Source organism: Taudactylus pleione, unplaced genomic scaffold, assembly GCF_031769625.1.
Source record: "Taudactylus pleione unplaced genomic scaffold, aTauple2 ptg000040l, whole genome shotgun sequence".
Taxonomy (NCBI): Eukaryota; Metazoa; Chordata; class Amphibia; order Anura; family Myobatrachidae; genus Taudactylus; species Taudactylus pleione.
Window position 1 is genome coordinate 21,516,843 of NW_028284442.1, and position 21,841 is coordinate 21,538,683.

General features: G+C 44.4%; 1 protein-coding gene across 1 annotated transcript in view; it reads left to right on the top strand.

The window, feature by feature from the left end:
• Positions 1–20,283, top strand: part of LOC148538416 (3 beta-hydroxysteroid dehydrogenase type 7-like) — a 79,719-nt gene extending 59,436 nt beyond the window's left edge. Inside the window, exon 6 of the mRNA XM_088455530.1 lies at positions 19,865–20,283. Coding sequence (XP_088311656.1) covers positions 19,865–20,283 — 419 coding nt within the window. The remainder of the gene's footprint in view (positions 1–19,864) is intronic.
• The last annotated feature ends 1,558 nt before the right edge of the window (positions 20,284–21,841 follow it).

The window sequence follows — 21,841 nt, forward strand, 5'->3', positions numbered from 1 at the left end:
AAAGAGTAAGATGTATTTTGCATGAAAGATATTGGATTTATATAAAAATGCCATATAGAATAAACACATTATATAGACATGAACGTATGGGCATTGCATGTAAAAGAAAACTTAATTTCATACATTAATGCATATCTGAAATTGTACACAGTGGCGTAACTATAAATTTCGTTCTCCCATGCCAAAAAAGTTTCTGCCCCCCCCCGCCCAAAGATCAAACACACCCAAAGACGACGTTTAAGGTGTGTGGTTACATGATACAGCAACGTGCCCTACACAGTATGACACACTAAGTAATGCCACTTATAACACAGTGTGCCACACTGGAATGCCCCTTACAACACATTATGCCACACCAGAATGCCCCTTACAACACATTATGCCACACCAGAATGCCCCTTACAACACATTATGCCACACAGCAATGCCCCTTACACATGCCACACAATAATGCCACGTATAACACATAATGACATACACTAAAGCCCTTATAACAAATTTATGCCATGCTGTAATGCCCCTATTTCACATTATGCCACACTGTAATGCCACATACAACACATTATGCCACACAGGAATGCCCCTTACACATTATGTCACACAGTTATGCCCCTAATAGCACATTGTGCACACAGTAATGCCCATTATATCCCACCCTGACAGATGTACTTCACCACCCTCCTCTCTGCTCCTGCCAGTCTGTCACCTCAGCTCAAGACAGGTTGCACTGTTTTTATGCCGTGTAGAACCAGATTATTGGGAACATAGTTTATAACCTGTAAACTGTGTATCAAGTTAGTGCCCCTTATACAGTGCCCCCTGTAGTTGTGCCCCAAAATGCAATGCCCCCTATACTAGTGCCCCTTATGCAATGCCCCCTGTAATAGTGCCCCTTATGCAATGCCCCCTGTAGTAGTGCCCATTATACAGGGCCCCCTGTAATTGTGCCCATTAAAGTAGTGCCCCCTGTAGTTATGCCCATATGCAGTGCCCCTTGTAGTTGTGCCCCTTCAAGTAATGCCCCCTGTAGTTGTGCCCCTTCTAGTAGTGCCCCCTGCAGTTGTGCCCATTTTAGTAGTGCTCCCTGTAGTTGCCCTCAGTAGTGAGCCCCCTGTAGTTGCACCCAGTAGTTGCCCCTTGTAGTTGCCCCCAGTAGTGAGCCCCAGTAGTTGCCCCCTGTAGTGAGACCCCTGTGGTTGCCGCCAGTAGTGAGCCCCCTGTAGTTGCCCCCAGTAGTGAGCCCCCAGTAGTTGCCCCCAGTAGTGAGCCCCCTGTAGTTGCCCACAGTAGTGAGCCCCCTGTAGTTGCCCACAGTAGTGAGCCCCCTGTAGTTGCACCTAGTTGATCCCAATAGTGAGCTGCGGGGGCAGTAGTTACGCCACTGATTGTACAAAGAGACCATTTGAAAATGTGTAATAATCATTTACAGTGGCATAACTTTAAAATTGAACAGCCAGTATGTAATCCTATACAAAATACCACAAAATGAAACTTCATTGCAGCATATTATTCTACTTCTGTTCATGTGGAGCAAGCCACCAAAAGAGAAGAAAAGGGGACACCCCATTTGGGATATGCAATTTCAGGCGGTGTTACCTCAATATTGGTGAAACACACACATAGTGTCACAATAAATATATAAACACTTGATGTTTCATTCCCTGTACTCCAGAAGGATTTATCCTAAGTGGTATACGTGCATATATCGAAAGTTTAGTGTGAACACTACTCCTGTCAAGAAATACACTAACCTCCTAATGTCTTACATCTAGAAGGAAGTACCACAATAATATAATAAGTAAACCCATGTGTATGATCAAATAGATGAGCCTAAATTCTAATGGAAATCTAGTTCAATAGTTTTGTTAAGTCCTTCTGGAAGCAATGTATGGAGCAAATGAATCCAATAGGCTTCCCTCATACAGAGCCTCTTGTAACGATCCCCTGCCCTTTGTGTTATTGGTATTTGTTCAATTATAGTAGCTCTAAGTAATTCCAGATTTGCTTCATGTTTCTGTGTAAAGTGTCAAGCTACACTATGTCTAGTCATGCGATTGATGATGTTTCGTCTATGTTCTAAGAACCGGAATTTAAATTTCCTAATGGTCTGGCCGATGTATTGTATATTACAAGGGCATGACAAGACATAGATTATGTAGTCCGACTCACATGTAACATATGAATTAATATCAAAGCAAAATCCAGTGGTGGTTGAGCAAAAGGTTTTGACTTTATTGGTTATGTGTTTGCATGTAGTGCATCTCTGATGGTTACACTTAAAACATCCAATTGGTTTGGTAGCACATGGAATTGTACTAAGATCATTAGTCTTCATATTTTTCTGTGAAAAATGACTAGAGACTAGTTTTCTTTGTAAGTTGTCTGCTCTCTTGAATACAACAGTGGCTATATCTTGTAGTTAATTATTGAGCACAGGGTCCAACTTTAAAATAGGAAAGTTGGTTGTCATGATGTAATCTTATGAGATAAACTGTTGTGCTTAGACACAAACACCATAGAACCATCAAATTTTCCTTTCTTGTTGGTGGACACTTGTTCACCAGAGAGGAGTGTAGTCCTATCGAGGGACAGGGTGTCCTCCAATGCTTTATCTAATAATTTCTGAGGGTATTGTTTTTCTTTAAATTAATCCAATAGAGGGGTGGCTTGTGTGATAAATGTATCTGTATCTGTGCAATTGCGCCTTAATCTGCGCAGTTGTCCTTTCGGGATGTTATTAAGCCAACTTTTTTGATGATTACTATTATAACTAATATAGTTGTTGCAATTGACCTCTTTCTGAAATGTTGAAGTGTATATTTGATTATCAATAACATCCAAATTAATATCTAAAAAATGAATTGTGTGTTGGTGAAAAGTGCTCGTGAAAAAAAGATTAAAGTGGTTCTCATTAAGGTGTTGAACAAATTGTGTAATAGATAATGAATCCCCTTTCCAAACTAAAAATAAATAATCTATAAATCTAGTGTAGAGGACCAGGTTTGCACCAAATGGGCCATTCCATATAAATTCGATTTCGAAGGCGCCCATGTAGATATTCGCATAACTTGGTGCGAACCTGGTCCCCATTGCCATGCCCAGTGTCTGAAGATAAAAAAACATGATCAAATATAAAATAATTATGTGTGAGGATAAAGTGAATAGATTGAAGAATGAACTCCCATTGTTCCACTGATATCTCTGGGTCTTCTCTAAGGCTCATCTCAACCTTAGAGCTTCACATCTCGTAGGGTATATTGGTATAAAGTGGCATCACATGTTATAATATGGTAGTCCGCTTTCCATTCTATCCTAGATATTTTCTCAAGAAAGTGTGTAGTATCGCATAGGTATACGTCAAACAACATAGAGAAATAAAAATATTTCTAATATTTTATGCTATTTTTGTGAGCTGAGTAACACAAAGATTCTTTACTTTTAATCTTATTTTTAATTTTATTTTCAATTTAAGTTGTGCACATATAGTATCTTTTGTTAGATACTAATTATATATGTAGAGCAGTGCTATGGAATCTCACTGAAACCTGTTTAACCAACTGTTGGAAATTCACACTACTTAATAGGCAATTAAAGCAATTTAAATAGCTGCTACCAGCCAAGTGAGACCCATGCCTTCTGAGGAAACAGGGGTTGCCATTACCAGAGAAACGCATCAAGGACAGAGATCCTGATCAGCCCCTACCCCCCAGAATACCTTGCTCATAGACTTACCTGCTTCCACATCTCGGTACTGCTTGGACGGAGACAGTTTTACACTGAATTCGCTCAGTGTGACTCCACTGGAGACATCAGTGGTCCCGCTGCTACTCTCTCACTCACCGTGCTACGAGTGACTGCACCGGACCACCCCGGATTGGTAAGCGGACTTAAAAGCCTGCCTGCACTCCTGCTGATGAGTGGTCGAGAGCACATCTGCATAAGACTCCTATCAGTGAGTACACAATATAAAGCACTTATTTCACATTGTATCTTCAACGTAACAAGTGGATCAAGTCCAATACTTTGCATGGCATACCGAAGGTTTTTGTCTGTCATCTGGGGTTAACATGCTTATCTAAGCGCTTACTGAAGAACAGATACAAAACCACTTACCATCCCCACATGTCAGTAATTGGTTATTTTTTTGAGCCATCTATTTAAGAAAGGATTCTCCAGACTAAATATAGAGCTTGATCAGATCACAGCACTGGATTGTATCATCTTTTATATTTATATTTTATTTGTTTGATGTTTGTTACTTTATTTTAATAAATATATTGTTTTTATAATTGTGTGGTTATTTAAACCAGCGCTCTACATCCATCTATGTTCTTTGACCTTTTTAGCAGGTAGCAGATCCTGCTGTGGGAGCCGCTAGTTTATAACCCAATATAACAACTGCTTGATGAGCGCACCTATATATCTTTCTTTCTTCACCTAACAGATCTTGCAGATTTCAGTACCTACAGTGGTGTCTGAAACTCTGTTGCTACTTGGTCGGTTATTAGAATGTTGGGGTCCTATTTGGAAAAAGGATCAGTTCATGAAATTTGGAAAAGTCAAGCAACAAGTGAACACTCTACCCCCCCATAATCAGATCCAACATTAAACTAATAACTCCCAAATGTAATAAATAAGTTTCCTTTCCCTCTGCTAAACAAGTCATTAGACCCTACATTTACTGCAGAGACCCCACACTGCATTGTGACTTCATACATTATATCAATAGCCTCTATCAATTCCACATTGCATTAACAGCTGCCACATTTAATTAGGCTCCACATGAATTTAATTGCCCCCAACTGCCAATACATTTTATGAATGACCTCACATGACATAAGTACCTCCTAAAATACAATAACAGTTTCCATGTTACATTAATATGCCATCTACATAACATTTACACTCCTCCATCACCATGATCACAACAGGACTTGAGTGCTGTGATAGGAAGACTAGGAGTAGTGCTGAAATATGGAGGAGATAGAGCAGGAGGAGCAGAAGAGAGAGAAGGGAAGGAGTCAGGAGGGAATAGTGAGAATTAAGAAAGATTGAGAAGCAGCATAAGGGGAGGGGAGTCAAATGAAGGACCAGTGAGAAACAGTACAGGAGCAGTAGAGGAGAGAGGAAGAGGGAGACAAAGATGGAAATGGGAGTGGGGTGGTGATCTCTTCAGGTACAGTATCAAGGATGGAGGAGTAGAGTAGTCTCCTGTTTTGGTTGACTGGACACATTGTCTGTCAGCCCATCAATAATTACATCATAGTCAGTGCCGGCTCCTGGTAATACAAGTGCCCCAGCACCCCTCTCTCTAATGGATTTACAAAAGTGGGGGTAGAATTAAATAAAAAAATAAACATGAAGTGGGCACCATGTGTGGGGCCAAAGTCATGGGCCCCCCTACTGCTGTCGGCCCCATGTGCCCCTATTATGACCTTCAACTGCTTCCCTTTCCTTACACAAATTTAATATAAATGAGAGTGTTGTACTGTACACTATAAGAGCAAATATGAAAACTTCAACTATGGTATAAACAACTTAAAACATATTTGCAAAAAGAAAATGAGTATAGTACTATATGTGTTGCCCCACATCAGTCCCATTTTCATTTTGCGTCACTTTAAATTGGTTTTGTAGCTTTAGAGCATCAGTACATATTGGATGCACTTAGAACTGAATGCTTCTACAGTAAGATGTAGATTTACTAAAGGTTCTAAGGGCCCTATTTACAACAATTCGCATTTAAAATATGGATGTAGTGTGATATTTCTGACTAAATTTGCATTGCTAATATAGGAAATATAACAGCAATTGTTATAAAGCTTGTGATAAAGCTCTGTCTCTGCGAATCCCTTCTGCACACTTGTCCCTGTATTTTTCAGAAAAACACAGGGAGAATGTGCCGCCGTCGGATACCGCAACCACACCCCTTTGGCCCTCCAGCCGCTGTGGAACTACAGATCCCAGGATGCCCTGCCACAGTTTTAGTATGCTGTTATATCAAAACAGTGGCAGGGCATGCTGGGATGTGTAGTTCTACAGCAGCTGGAGGGCCAAAGGTTGAAGACCCCTGGCTTAGACAAAGCTATTAGAAAAATTAGCTTTTCCATGTTTCCTTACTCTGCAAACAATCACAAAACCTACTGAGATTTGCATTTCTAATGGTTGGGGAGCATTCACGGAGAACCAGGCAGTGAGAGGCAAATGGTACACAATGGAGCAGTAGGATTATATCAATCTGCTCAAGTTAAGGCCAGCCATGTTAGTCCTTAGAGCTTTAAATCCCAGTCACCTACAGGGATTTGCAGTTTAAATTTGTCTGGAAAACAACTGTGGTATTTTACCTGAACAGGATGGCAGACTCTTGTTCCCTGTCACAAAAACCCTAGGGATTAGGAAATGGGCCATTCAAAAGCTACTCCCCTAACAACAATTGCATTCTGGGAAACTAGCTGGACAATTCTCCATTGATATCATCTGATTTTGGGCAAGGTTGCCTTAAATTAATATGTCTACCAATAGTTCAAACCTTCAGGGGTTCCTTGAAAATATTGTTTTTCAACTCTTAAGTTCAGGTTCCCACCCTTTTGTCCAGAGTGTGGAAACAGTGATCATTCAAGAGGGATGTACTGTAATGTCTTTCCCATCGTCAGACCTTAGTCTCCAATATGTTCTCCCACCACCTGCTTTTTACTGAAGATACTGCACACCAGGTATCCCATTTAATACTAGCTAATCCTCTCTGGCCATCCAGGGTATTGTTTCCTCTAATCAGTTAGTTGTGCAAAGGGCCCAAAATTCCTCTGGAACTCTCCAAAGACTACTTCCATGGTTCTTCAGATCTCCTGTACAGGTTGCCACCATGCATATTGAGAATTGCATGAATGGGCTACTAACAAGACTCAAGATTGTCTCTTCTACAGTAGTCCTTATCATTGCCTCACTGAGACCATTCAAGGACTAGATATTCTACCATGATTAGAGAATTTAATGTATGGCACAGTACTGCTAATACAGCTAGAACAGCTTCTCAACTTCCTGGATTTCTGGCTGCCAAATATGATGTAGGCCTTGCATCAGGCACCATCTACTATTATGGTTCAGCTCTTGCCTTTTATCTCCAAGGCTAACTGAAGACATTTTACCATCGCTTACTCAGAGTTCTTTCCTATCCAGGGCTTTTAATCCACAGTATTCTAGTACTTGGAATATAGAACCTGTTCTAACCCTCTAAGCTGCTCTGGACACAAGTTTAGAGAGTGTCCTTTTATTGAGAAAATTTGCATTACTAGATTTAGCCTTAGGGTCCAGGGATGCTGGGCTAACCTTAATTTATATTACCAATCCAAAACACCCTCCTTTGAAAATCGTATAGTTGAGTTTGATATAATCAAAGATGGGACAAATCCAATTTTTCGTTTGGTAACTTATCTCATAATTGAAACTTATTGCTCCACTAAAAGGTGAAGCTCAAGGTTATTTATCAATTGCCGTTAACTCCTTTAAGGGTAACTACATCTGGGGTGTTGCCACCTCTAGTGCAGTAGCAAAAGTTATGTTCCTACAGTACATTCCATAATGCACACCACTCGTTGGTCCTCTGAGCATACATTTGCCAAGCGTTATTGGAGACCAACTGATCTTCCAAGCAACCACAGGTATGTAGTGGTCTGCCAACCAGCTGTTGCTAGGTGGCAATCCTCCCGATGAACAAACAGTAGTTTGCAGGAATCTATGATCTGCAAACTTTCTTTGTCCTAGGGAATAGGATTGCCACCTAGCAACAGCACCCACTCTATACCTTGCTAGGTCTGTTGGTTGCTCTGTCCAAAGTTACTCCAGGAGATTGATAACTTTATTCTTTCTCCTGAGTGGGCCAGAGCATCATGAGAAGTCACAGGCATCAACTGCTAGAGACATCAAATAATTCTCTCTGTCTTACCATTTTGAGGACGGGCTCAAGCTGTCACATGACCATTTAGGTCAGAGAGCAGATGCTCGGTTCCGCCCTCCTGTGTAGGGACAAGATACAGTAAGTGATATTTTTTCACTTTACCTTGTTCCAGCGCAGGGGCGCAGAGTGACTGCTGACTGCAGCAGTAGTAGACCCAGAGTCTACTGTGCATCAATTTTCTCACTGCACATGCGCAAAACGCTGGCCATTTTCTGGTGTTTTGTGCAGGGCTGAGATACCACTCAGAGAGGTAAGTATTAGAAAATATGGGTGAAGGGTGTGTGGTGTGGGCCCCCCTGGACCCAAGGGCTTGTGTGCACCGCACACCCTGCACCCATTATAAATATGCCCCTGTTTAAGCCATATTCAGGTGGCTTGCTCATCCACCCACCAGCTGTTGCTAGGTGGCGATCCTATTCCCTAGAAAAAATAAAGTTTGGAGGTCATAGATTCCTGCAAACTACAGGTACTGTTTTTTTTGTTAACTATTTGTTTTTTTTTTTGCAGTGATCAGCTTGTGGTCTATTTAGACCACACAGTTGATCACTAGAGCCCGGCTCCCGGCTCTGCTCTACCTGTTAGAGCAGAACAGGAGTCCGGGAACAGGGGGAAACCCCAAATAACGCCATCTCCAGGTGGTATCACAGGACTTGCCCCGATATTTTTTCACATTTTATTTTTAGTAAATCTGGCCAGATTACATTTCTAATTACAATTATGGGAAATGCGATCTGCTTACTAAAAATATGTGATAATTAGGGCTTGGAGTAGAATTTTACGAATTCTACTCCAATTGCCCTTTAGTAAATTTATGTGATACTAAAATAATGTGAAATGGGTGTGAAAACACCCTTTTTCACTTTATATTAGTAAAAATAATGTTAGACCGAATCTAAGAGGTGATGCTCTGGTCACAATATTTGTGCTAGTGAACAATGGGTGATCGGGGCTCTGGGCCTGATTCAGAGCCGCTCGTAAGCGGCCGCTCGTTCGCTCCGAGCAATGTTTGCCCAACTGCGCATGCATACGGATCGTTATACGCATGCGCGAACCAGTTAGTGCGGCCAAAATTCGTTTGTTCACTAAACAGCGAATGCCTGCTATTTTGAGTGACAGGAGGAGGCGTATGTGGGTGGTAACAGGGGAAGGTGCTTGAAAACGGGGAGTGGAAATCCGAACGCAGGCGTGCTTAAAGGTCAAAACGGGCGTTTTATGGGTGTGCATAATTAATACAGGAGCGTCATTGACCACGTCACTGGGTTATTTTACAGACAGAACTGCTCGCAAGATTGTGGTAGCAGAAAGCAATCACAATAATAGCGAGCAGTTCATACACTGGTCGATGTACTCGATTAATCTAATAAATAGCGGACATGACGTATGGTGCGAGCGGCCAGGGGGATTATTTTCCAAATTTACGTTCGCATGTTTTGCTCGCTCGTTCAGACTTAGAGGCGTGAACAGACCGCAAAGTGCGAACGGTTCATTTGAATAGCCACCCTTTTTTAGAAAACGAACGACCGCAAATAGCGAGCGGCTCTGAATGAGGGCCACAGTTCCAAATTTTACAGGTTTTAGGGGATTGTCCACCCATTCCAACAATCACCATATTTATCCTGACTACCTGGAATGATTTAGGAGAAAAAAATGGAAACATTTATTTTATTGAAAGGGTTTGGACTGCTATGTCACAATTATAGTTCTCTCTCTCTCTCTCTCTCTCTCTCTCTCTCTCTCTCTCTCTCTCCCCCCCACCCCAGTAAAATCCTCTGTGACTGCACTGGCTACACTGTGGCTGGATATGGCTTCCCATTGAAAGCACCACCTGGCAGTCACGCACAAGACAGGCAGCCACAGGGGGATTTGTCTCCTCCACATGGGGCTGCCAGTCTGGACTGCGATTAGCAGAGAGCGGCTTCCCTAGAGGGCTTCTCGGGGCTGCAAACAATGCAGTCCCCAGAAGTCGGTGTTATGTTCATGCGCATGCGCTAGTCCCGTCGCCTGCCAAATTAATTGGGCAGGCCCTGGGACCCAGCAGGCCACGGCCAGAGTCAGACTAGGACTGCAGCAGCGACAGCCCCCCTCAGGTAAGAGGGCAGGAGCCACTGCTCTATGTAGGTGCACTTTTAAGCATGTGCGTAGCTTGATGTGTACTGGACAGATCATCAAGGTTCACTGGGGCAAAACCAAGGTGTCATACAGTGTACATTGATTGTGTGTGCTTTGTACAACCACATTCTATGGGGCATATACAATTGGGCGCGAGATTTAGCGAGGAAAAAACCCTGCGCCCCTCGCGCCCAATTTAGGAATACAGCGGGTATGCACGCTCCCGATACCCGTGGTATTCAATTAAAAGAATAGTGATTGCAGGGTTTTCAGCTCGGAAAATCCAGCTCTGCGTAAATTAAAAAATATATATATATATACTTATATACTTACCTCTTACTCTGGTGGTAGTTCTCCCAGCACCCATTCCGGGGGCCACACGGACTGTGGGGAGGCACACTGGCAGTGGGGGGTCACACACACTCATACACACACACACTCACTCATACACACTTACAAACACCACACACACTGACATACTCACCCTGTTGCAGAAGAGCCGGCTTGCAACGTTGGATGCAGAAGACAGCGCTGCAGAAGGTAAGTAATTAAGGACTAATTGAGCTAATTGGAAACTTCCAATTGCTTAATCATCCTAAGGGGGGGGAGCCAGAGCAAGTCCCACTGATCATTCCTAAAAATAACGATTTTAGGATAAAAATCACGCTTGCTCTGGAGGTGCGCGAAAAAAAACCTCCCGCCGTAAAAACCCCCCCAAAAAACACGTACCTAAATGAATAGCGTAAAACCCGCACCTGCAGGAAAAACCTTGCAGGTGCAGGTTTTTTGATATTCTCGCACCCAATTGAATATGCCCCATTGCATCAGTAAGTTAATTATACTGTAACTGCTGAATATCACTTGAGCCACATGATGGCGATGTTCACCACAATATATAACATTTTTATTTCCGTGGGCTTTTTATTGTAATGGGTTTACTATTTTTCTAAAATGTATGACTATTTCTTGCATTATGAAGATTTGAGAGCAAATACATTTTACTTCCTGTTAATGATGACAGAACACTGCAGTTAAAATATTAATGACAGTTATTATTATTATTTGGACACAAACTGGATGCAATTCACACTTAAAAAAGCTACACATAAAAATAGCATATTTAAGATCGTATGCTGAGGCATACACATCACAAGATATGTGCCAAGTTTAAACAAGGCACATGTCACATACACTGTTTTTAACCACTTGTTTTGCTTGTAAAATGCACATTTGCTATAAAGCATCAATAAAACTCTTATACAACAGGAACAACTCTCCATCTCATGTTAAAAAAACAACAATATACTGTAGAAATCACAGTGGCGTAACAATGGCCCCCGCAGACCTCGCGGTGGCTTGTGTGTGCCAGGTGCCGTTGCCACGCCACTGCAACTGTGATCACTGGCCTCTGAAGCGATAGAGGCTAAGGAAGGCCTCTGGTCGCTTCAGAGGCCAGTGTTCCTAGTGATGCAGTGCGCGGCTGATGCCATGACGTCACCCGCATTGTGAGGAGCCTGCGTGTCCGCACCTGCTGGATCAAGTTAGATCCACTCAGCGCGGCAGCAACAGCCCGGATGGTGGCCGTGTGGAGTCAGCGATGCCCAGCAAGGATAGGTAAGTATTGGGGGTCACAGCTACAGGGGGCACTGCATTAGGGGCCACAACTACAGGGGGTACTGCATATGGGCTCAACTACAGGGGGCACTATATATGGGCACAACTACAGGGGCACTGCATATGGGAACAACTACAGAATCACTGCATATGGGCACAACTACAGGGGGCCCTGGATAAAGGGCATGACTATAGGGGGCACTACATAATGGGCGCATTGCATAAGGGGCACTACTTCAGGGGTCATTGTATAATGGGCACTACTACAGGAAGCATTGCATAATGGGCACTACTACAAGAAGCACTGTATAATAGACACAACTAAAGAAGCACTACTACAGGGGACACTGCATAAGGGGCACTAACTTGATACACACAGTTTACAGGTTATAAAATATGTTCCCAATAATCTGGTTCTACACGGACATAGAAACTGTGCAACCTGTCTTGAGCTGAGTCGACAGACTGGCAGGAGCAGAGAGGAGGGTTGGTGAGGTAGATCTTTCAGGGTGGAATGTAATGGGCATTACCGTGTGGCATCATGTGTATGGGGCATTTACTGTGTGGCACAATGTGCAATTAGGGGTATTACTTAGTGTGGCATGATGTGTTATAGAGGGCATTACTGTGTGGCATTTTGTGTTATAAGGGGCATTATTGTGTGGCATAATGTGTAAGGGGCATTACTGTGTGGCAAGTGTTGTAAGGGACATTACGATGTTGCATAATGTGTTATAGGGGCATTGTGGTGTGGCATAATTTGTTATAAGGGCATTACGGTGTGGCATAATGAGTTATAGGGGCATTATGGTGTGGCATAATTTATTACGAGGGCATTACGGTGTGGCATAATTTATTACGAGGGCATTATGGTGTGGCATTATGTTTTATAAGGGGCACTACTTAGTGTGGCATAATGTGTAAGGGACATTACTGTATCACAAAACCACACACCTTTTTCATGAGTGCATGTGCCAGAAGTGTGCGCTGAGAAATGTTGTCTTTGGGTTTGTTTGATTTTGGACGGGGGGGGGGGTCGTAGCCAGAAACTTTTTTGGCAGGGGGGAGCAAAATGTACAGTTACCCCACTGACTTATTAGCATCAGTGGTGCATTTGCCAATCACAAGCGGTTCAGTAGTGTTGCCAACTCTCATCATCCGTGTGCCCTGACCACCCGCAAATTATATAAAATTCTGTGTCTATACTCAGCACAAGTCATAGCTCCCCTTTCCTTGTCTTGTTCGTCTCTCTGGGTAGGATGGGATAGGGTCAAGGGGGAGGTGGAAGGGGGGAGGACCGGATGAGGACCATGACTTCCTCTCCAGATACAGGGGAGAAGGTTGTCAAAGTTGATAAAATGGATGGACAAGGGTTATAGTGTTATCCGGGAAAGGAGGAGGTGGAGAGCTGGGGGACTTGTTGGATATGATGTCCTGATGTATGGAATCAACTTTAGATGTAAAGTAGGTAGAAAAGTAAATGGCAGAGAGCGAGGAGGGGAGACAAGAAGAGGGTGGGCAGCGGAGAGAGTTTAAGGTGGTGAAGAGACGCTGGGGATTTGAGGACTGGGAGGAGATAAGGTTCTTGAAATATGACTGTTTAGAGAGGGAAAGGACAGCACTGTAGGATGAGAGCATAAATTTGAAATGGAGAAAATCTGCCTTAGAGCGTGATCTTCTCCACTGTCACTCGGTGGTTCGTGAACACTTTTGCAGGTATCTGGTGCATTTGGAATGCCAGGGTTGAGGTGTGGATCTGCGAGGGTAAGTAGTGATCACCAGAGCAACAGAGTCAAGAGCAGAAATAAGGGAGGCATTGTATAGGGAATCAGCTTGTTTAGGACAGGAGAGATAAAGGATAGGGGAGAGAAGTGAGTCAAGCAGGCAAGAAAAGGAAATGGTGTCGATAGCCTCAATGTTACGCTTAGTGATGGTGGTTTTAGGAGGTAGAGGAGGGGAAGGAGAGAGGGATAGTTTAAAAGAGAGACGCTGGGGATTTGAGGACTGGGAGGAGATGGGAGGAGATGGGAGGAGATGAGGTTCTTGAAATATGACTGTTTAGAGAGGGAAAGGACAGCACTGTAGGATGAGAGCATAAATTTGAAATGGAGAAAATCTGCCTTAGAGCGTGATCTTCTCCACTGTCACTCGGTGGTTCGTGAACACTTTTGCAGGTATCTGGTGCATTTGGAATGCCAGGGTTGAGGTGTGGATCTGCGAGGGTAAGTAGTGATCACCAGAGCAACAGAGTCAAGAGCAGAAATAAGGGAGGCATTGTATAGGGAATCAGCTTGTTTAGGACAGGAGAGATAAAGGATAGGGGAGAGAAGTGAGTCAAGCAGGCAAGAAAAGGAAATGGTGTCGATAGCCTCAATGTTACGCTTAGTGATGGTGGTTTTAGGAGGTAGAGGAGGGGAAGGAGAGAGGGATAGTTTAAAAGAGAGTTGATGGTCACAGAGGGGGAATGGGGAATTGGAGTAATCAGAAATACCACACTGGTGAGTGAAGACCAGATCAAGCAAATGCCCACTCACATGGAAATCCATTGGGAGAGGCCAAATGAAGATGTGAGGGTGAGGAGTAATAGAGGGAAGGTCTGGGGAGAAAAAGTGATGGAGCCAGGAAGCAAAGTTGTCAAGGAACTTGGAAGGAGGGCCAGGGGAATGGTAAATGACAGGTACATGGAGGTGTACTGGTTGGAACAGGCGTATAACATGAACTTCAACTGTAGAGAATGTAGGGGATGGTTCAGAGGTTATGAGTTGGCATGAGTAACCGGGGCATAGAAGGACTCCAACACCACCACCATGGCGACCCCCAGGTCTGGGGGTGTTGGAGAATTTGAGGCCCCCAGAGGAGAGAGCTGCATAAGTGGTGTCAGAGGGTGAAATCCAGGTTTCATTAATGGCTAGGAGACAAATATTCTCTGCAAATTGGTGGTGCTATATAAATAAACAATAATAATAATCTGCACTCTACACTGAGTGGCCATATTATGACCACCGGCTTAGTGCTTTGTTGGACCACCTTTTGCCCTTAATATGGCTTGAATTCTTCTAGGCATAGATTCTACTAACTGTCGGTATGTTTCATGGGGAATATTAGCTCTAATGCAATGAAATCATCTTCCAGATCCTGAAGGTGTGATGGTAGCGGATCCAGAAGGGCACATGCCTTTGTGCTGTTGTCTCCATATAGTCACTTTACCATCTGCATGGTGTAACTGAAAATGTGATTCGTCAGACCACATGACACAAATTCAGAGGCGATGAGAGGGGGGGAGTGGGTACTATTTACCCGAACATGCCAGGGAACCCTGAGCACACCAGCACCCGATTCAAGGTTTTGGGGTTTTTTACATTAATTTCAAAGTGTTATATAATTTTTCAGTATACCGCTATGGGCAGGAAGGTAGGAGGGGAGTTATCTATTATATTCCTTTTTACTGCAATGCATACCACACATCCACCGCGCTGCTGCGCAGCTACTGATCTAGTGAGATGATAACATCATCATTTCACAAGTCTTTGTTTTCTCCAGGCTTCGGGAGTGGGAGGGAGGTGCAGAGTAACAGTCTACTGTGGCCCCTCTCCCCACCCTTCTACTTTCCTGATTTCCCAGTACAGGGGCCTGGAGCCGCCCACCATGTGTCTTGCTGCAACCACACAATGATGCTGATACAGAGGCAGAGCAGCAGGAATGATTCGCCACTCCGCCCTCACTGCTGTTCCAGGGCTGTGGTCGACATCTTGATTCTCCCCCTGAGCAAAGTGCAGGTCTGAGGTAGTGCCATGCATCAATCCGATAGTCCCAGGCAGCAGACAAAGAGACCCCCCAGCATTATACATACAGATAGACATGGTCAGTGCAATCAGTAATGCTTACAGTCTGTGCTAGCCCTTACTGTGGTGTATGTGGGTGAGTGTGTTCCACCTCCAGACACCTCCTCACCCCCTCTGCCCCTAAAAAGAACCTCCCCCACACACCCTCCCTACCTTCATACACCATCCCAGCCACCTACCCTACCCTGCTTCCAGAGATCCTACTTTTGAAGCACTAGCCCCCCTCCCTGCCTCCAGACACCCCCTTCACTCCCTCCCTGCTTCCAGACAGCCCCTTTCCTCTTTCTCTGCTAACAGAACACCCCTCATCCCCCTCCTGTTGCCAGTACCACAGACGGTACATCTCTCTCTCCTACCAGACTCAACCTCTTCCTATTACCAGACACCTCTTTTCTTGCTGCTACCCATACTGTGGCAATATTATCAATCATACCACCCTCCATGCTCCCAGACTCCCCCCATACTGCCATACTTACCCCTCTTACTGCCAGTCCCCCGTCATACTACCAGAATCTCCCCCGCCCATACTGCCAAACTCCCCACCATTCTGCCGTACTCCTCCCCCCACACACATACTCTGTGGGTTAGGCATACTTGCCGAAATTAAGCTCCCTCCTTCCGGGAGGGAGCTGAATGTCTGCGCACAACAGGGCGTGGCCAGGTAATGATGATGCTGCGGGGGTGGGGCCACACAATCGCGTCATTGCAGCTCCGCCCCCTCTTCACAATGCTGAAATAATGGCATTGTGAAGCAAGGGACGGGGCCACGCTGCTGCAATTTAGCCTGAATCGCGTCACCGCCCATCCCTCCGCTGCAGGGCTTCTAGTTTACTCTGCGGAGGGGTACGGAGGGTCAGCGGCTGCAAGGGAGGCTTGTCTGCCTTTCTGGGAGGCCGGGAGCGGCACCCAATATTTGGAAGGCTCCCGGCCAAATCGGGAGGGTAGGCAAGCCTGGGGTTAGGTAGCATCATACTTTCTATTTCTAATAAAATAAGTTCAACTGGACAACAGTGATTTCTGCATGATATTATTGCTGTCTTTTAGCCATACTTGCCTACCCTCCCAAATCGGCCTGGAGCCACCTGAAAAACAGGTGCCGCTCCCATCCCCCTGGAGAAGCAGGAAGCCTCTCCTCCTTTCCCTCCGCAGTTACGACACAAACCCCCACAGCGGGGGTGGCCGATGGTGCGATGCACGCTGAATCATGTCATCATGACTCTGCCCCCTGCTTTACAATTCCGGTCATCTCGGCATTGTATGGCGGGGGCAAAATGACGTGACCGTGTGACCACGTCCCCTGCTCCGCCTGCAAATGCCGAGTAATATGTCCGGCCGTGCCCCCCTATGCCGGCCAGGCCCTCCTGCTATGCTGACCTAGCTGCTGCCTCCCGGAGGGGGAAGCCAGAATGTCAGCAAGCCTGCTTTTAGCTGCCTATAAGTTAGATATCTGGCTCTGCAAATCTATATGTATCTATGTTATTAAACCTGTGGCCCTGGAAGCTGCATAAAACAAATTTAGGGAAATAGACATGAAAAATGTAATTGCATCAACTGCATTTTCTTAAATGAAGACCTCTATTTGTATTATTTTTGTAAAGAAATACTTGCTCCCTTCATGAATGGGAACATGCAAATATTTTTCTGTTTAGGAGGAATTATACTGTATGTTATTTAGGGGCATATTAATTATCAAGTCTAAGAACCGATAATTGTATTGTATTATCATTGCTATTTGTGGCAATAAGAAATTATGATTAGCCCAAATGTATAAAAATACACGTACAGGGACAGGTGCTCCAAAAGTAGCACGTCCCTGTGATATGTAAGTAGTGAAGGATTGCAAATCTTTTGAGAGCTGAACACACCACTGTACATATGCAGTCTGCTGACCACGTGTATCTGAGTATAGGGAGAGGATCCTACAGATTCCTCTCCTGATACTATTTGCTAAATTTAATTCATAGCCTACAATGGGCTAACACCATCTTCCTGAATGCATCACATTCCGGAGATTGGTAAATTTGGCTAAAAAGCAGCCCCCATAAAAACCTATGGGGCTACTTTTGCAAGCGAAATGGGAGACTGCAGCAGATATAGGACGGATACTTATTACTTGTAGGTGTGCCCTCAATATATTGTGGCCACACGCCCTTCAGGGTGGCCCCGTAAAATTGCTGTACCAGGGCCTAAGATTTATTTTGCCAGCAATGCACGTTTCCACTATCTTACTGTCCAATTCCTGTGTTCCTGAGCAAACTGGAGGTGTTTCCCCTGTTTGCAGTAGATATCAGTGGCATATAGACAGGTGTTCTGCTTCTGTAGCCCATATGATGCAGTTCCTTGAGAGGCCATTTGAATTGGTCCCTGATTCTGATTATCCATAATTTGATGCACTATTGCCCATCTGTAGAACTGAACAAGCCTGCCCACTCTCCGTTGTATTTGTGCATCCAGTAGCCGTTTATGACCACAGACCTTGCGCTCAGACCCAGTTTTTTGTCTGCTGGTCCTCTTACACTTTGCCAACTACTGTTTTGCTAATGATCGCACCACTGTTGCAAAGTCCATCAGATCGCGTTGTTTACCCATTATTTCAAGAGTGATACATTTCATTAGTCTCTGCATACCTTCACTTTCTGTTCTTATACCTATTCAGACATCCTAAGTCAGCATTATCTGCACTGGTGTCATAATAATTTGGCCACTTAGTGTAGGACCATCTAAATATAGCAATGCAGGTAAATCATGTAATTATGCAATGCGTTCCTATCGCTCAGTTACATTGACTATTTGTTTTAATTCATACAGTAAAAGTATTTTCCTACTCGAGCACATTTTTATAAGAAGGCAAGCAGTGACGAAAGGAAGACATTCATTACCTACAAGTAGCAAGATGCAACACAAATCTATTCAGAACATTATGTACACGATGGGAGCACAGGCATCAATAAACAAAACAGTCATAAGTGTCAGTTACCAGGTGGGCACTAAGTCCAGCCAATGGCAGGGCAGAGAGCCTGATTCAGAGCCGGACGCAATTAGCGCTCGCTCGTCCAGAAAATAGGGGTGGTTATTCAAATGAACCGTTCGCTCTTTGCAGTCTGTTCACGCCTCTAGGTCTGAACGAGCGAACAAAACTTGCGGTCGTTTTTTGGAAAAATACGCCCCCTGGCCGCTCGCATCCTACGTCATGTCCGCTATTTATTATATTAATCGAGTACATCGACCAGTGTATGAACTGCTCGCTATTATTGTGATTGGTTTTTGCTACCACAATCTTGCGAGCAGTTCTGTCTGTAAAATAACCCAGTGACGTGGTCAGTGACGCTGCTGTATTAATTATGCACACCCATAAAACGCCCGTTTTGACCTTTAAGCACCCCTGCGTTCGGATCTCCACTCCCCGTTTTCAAGCACCTTCCCCTGTTACCACCCACATACGCCTCCTCCTGTCACTCAAAATAGCAGGCATTCGCTGTTTAGCGAACAAACAAATTTTGGCCGCACTAACTGGTTCGCGCATGCGTATAACGATCCGTATGCATGCGCAGTTGGGCAAACATCGCTGGGAGCGAACGAGCGGCCGCTTACGAGCGGCTCTGAATCAGGCCCAGAGCCCCGATCACCCATTGTTCACTAGCACAAATATTGTGACCAGAGCATCACCTCTTAGATTCGGTCTCATTCTCCCAAACAGGACAACACATTTTATCCGTGGGAGCCTGAATACTAACCCACATGGGAACTAACATTCCCCCCTCTCAGTGGAGGCATCCTGATTGGAGTGGTACTACCTTTGGCCAAACTTCCCAACTTCCCCCAGGTGATATGGTACATGTAACCCCAGGGTCAGATTAATAACAGGGTGGCCGGGGTTGGTGCCTAGGGGCCCCCACACATGGCTATATCACAAGCAGGAAGGGCACGGGGAATAATGTGAACTGGGATTTCTGTCGGGCTTAATGTGAACTGGAGCCTCTACGATGAGTTTACCATTTGTGGTGCTGGAAGTATTTACGATATTAGAGGTAAGAGACTAGATCACGAGTACCGAATGGTTAAGTTCCCATACACAGCTTCCCTCCCAACAGGGGCAAAACTAAGGGAGACAATGGAGGCGCCTGCCGCCAGCACTGAAGGGGCACCTCTCCTTTAGGGGGGGGGCACCAAATTATAACTTGCCTTTTGGGCGTCTGGGATAAACTTACGCCACTGCCTCCCAATCTTCTTTAACATTTTAACATAACATAGAACTGCTGGAAACATAAGTGACAGCCACTGCGATTTTATTAGATGCAATCATTTCATAAATAATTATAATAACTCAAACACTGTTTATTTGCAGGTAACATTGCCTGGATGCATGTTCTTGCAGCACGGCAGATGCAACTCAAACCAGATCTCCTCGGCGGACAAGTGTACTATGTTTATGACGACACTCCATTTACTCAGAGGGTGAAGCTTACCCATGAATTGTTCACTGAGATTGACCCCAGTATCCGAATCGGGGTGCGCATCCCCTACTGGAAGATATGGTTGATTGTTGCCTTTCACACCCTAATGAGATTTCTTGTGAGACCTTTTTGGCACATAAAGCCATTCCTCACTTTACCTATTTTGAAATTAATAACCACTACATGTCACTACGAAACAGACAAAGCTTCCCGGCACTTTGGCTACAGTCCCCTTTACAGCTGGGTGGAGAGTAAACAGTTAACTTGCAAATGGTTGAAACATGTCATTCACAGTCAGCAGAAAGACTAAAATTTTATTAAACATATATGTAGTTCATTTGACAACATTTTAACATCATCTGATTTTCATGGCCTGTGTTTTAGGAACATGCTCTCAACACTCCGCACCTTCGCAAAGTAGTGTATTAGTAATGTACTTTAGCTTTTAGAAGTTATTACCCTGTTGATTAACATTTGCTCACCTAACCACTCTGGTGACCTTTGATCTCAGATTATGAATTTATATCTCCTCCCTATTCCAGTCTCCAGCATGTTTCAATATCTACATGTCTGGATCATTCAATAGTACACAATTTTAAGGTCCATTGGCCTGATTCAGAGTTGTACCCAAACCTGATGATTTGCGTACAACTCCGATGTTTAATGATTTGTACTGCGCATGAGCTGATCACTGACTGCGAGATCACTCGCAGTGCTTCCAAGCCGCAAAATAAATGACATGTTGTGGCTGTTCGGGGGCGGTGACTTGGTCCAAAGAAAAGAGGGGCGTTGATCTTTTGGCCAGACTGCGGAAGTTGAAGCTTACCGGAGCCTTACCAGGTCCTGGTCCCTTGCGAGGCCACTGACACAGACCCTGGCCTCGTTCGTTTTGGAAAATGGGGGCAGCACGACCTCCAAAGGCTGCAGCATGTTATCATGCACATCACAAAGACAAATAATAACAATGTTTAAATTAAATGAATAATCCTAGTAATTTGGCAGTTTTACCTTTATCATTAATATTCATTTATGTGACACCAGCATATACTGTAGTGTATACAAGCCGAGAATTTTATTCAGGCACATCCTTCCCCTACCCAGTGAAGAATGCAATCTAATAACCCTATCACAGGCACACAAACTAATTAGGAAAATGGTGTCAAGTAGAGATGAGTAAAATTACAATCTCCATGCCACTCTTGCTTTGCCATTTTGCCGAGTCTTGTTCTGCAGAATTTATGTAACATATAACTACAACTAGGATGGTGATGGCCAATTCATTCTTCTGTGGGATGTGGTCGAGTGAATGACTAGGACCACCCAACCAGTGGCGGCTCCAGGGGTGGGGCTGCAGCACCGTCCAAAATTCAAACAGGGGAGTCACACCAACTGCCAGTGAGTCCCAACCATCTGTGTTTGGCAGCATTTAAAAAAGACAGTTGGTGTGGCTCCCCTATTTGAATTTTGAACTGCGCTGCAGCCCCACCTCTGGAGCCGCCACTGCCTAACACCAAAATCTGCTAATGAAATATACAAAACTTTGCAGACAAGCCCATTTTAATCATCTCTAGTGTTAGACTCCTGTTTACTATTATACTAGCAGAAGTACTCGGCGTAGTCTGAGTTTAATCTTCAAGTTATTAAGTTAGGCATCCCAGACCAATTTCCACCCCTCTGCGAAGTTTTCATCCAAATCCATCCAGTGAAAGGCTCCCCGGGTCAAAGTTCTGCCCAGCGTATACCAATGGGAGGTCTGGCTAGGACCCTAACCACCCACCTCCCCCTAAAACCAGGCCAGGATCCAACTGGACCACCTCATGTTGGTTTCATCCAAATTTTTGCAGGGGTGTCCAAATGCATAACCAGAT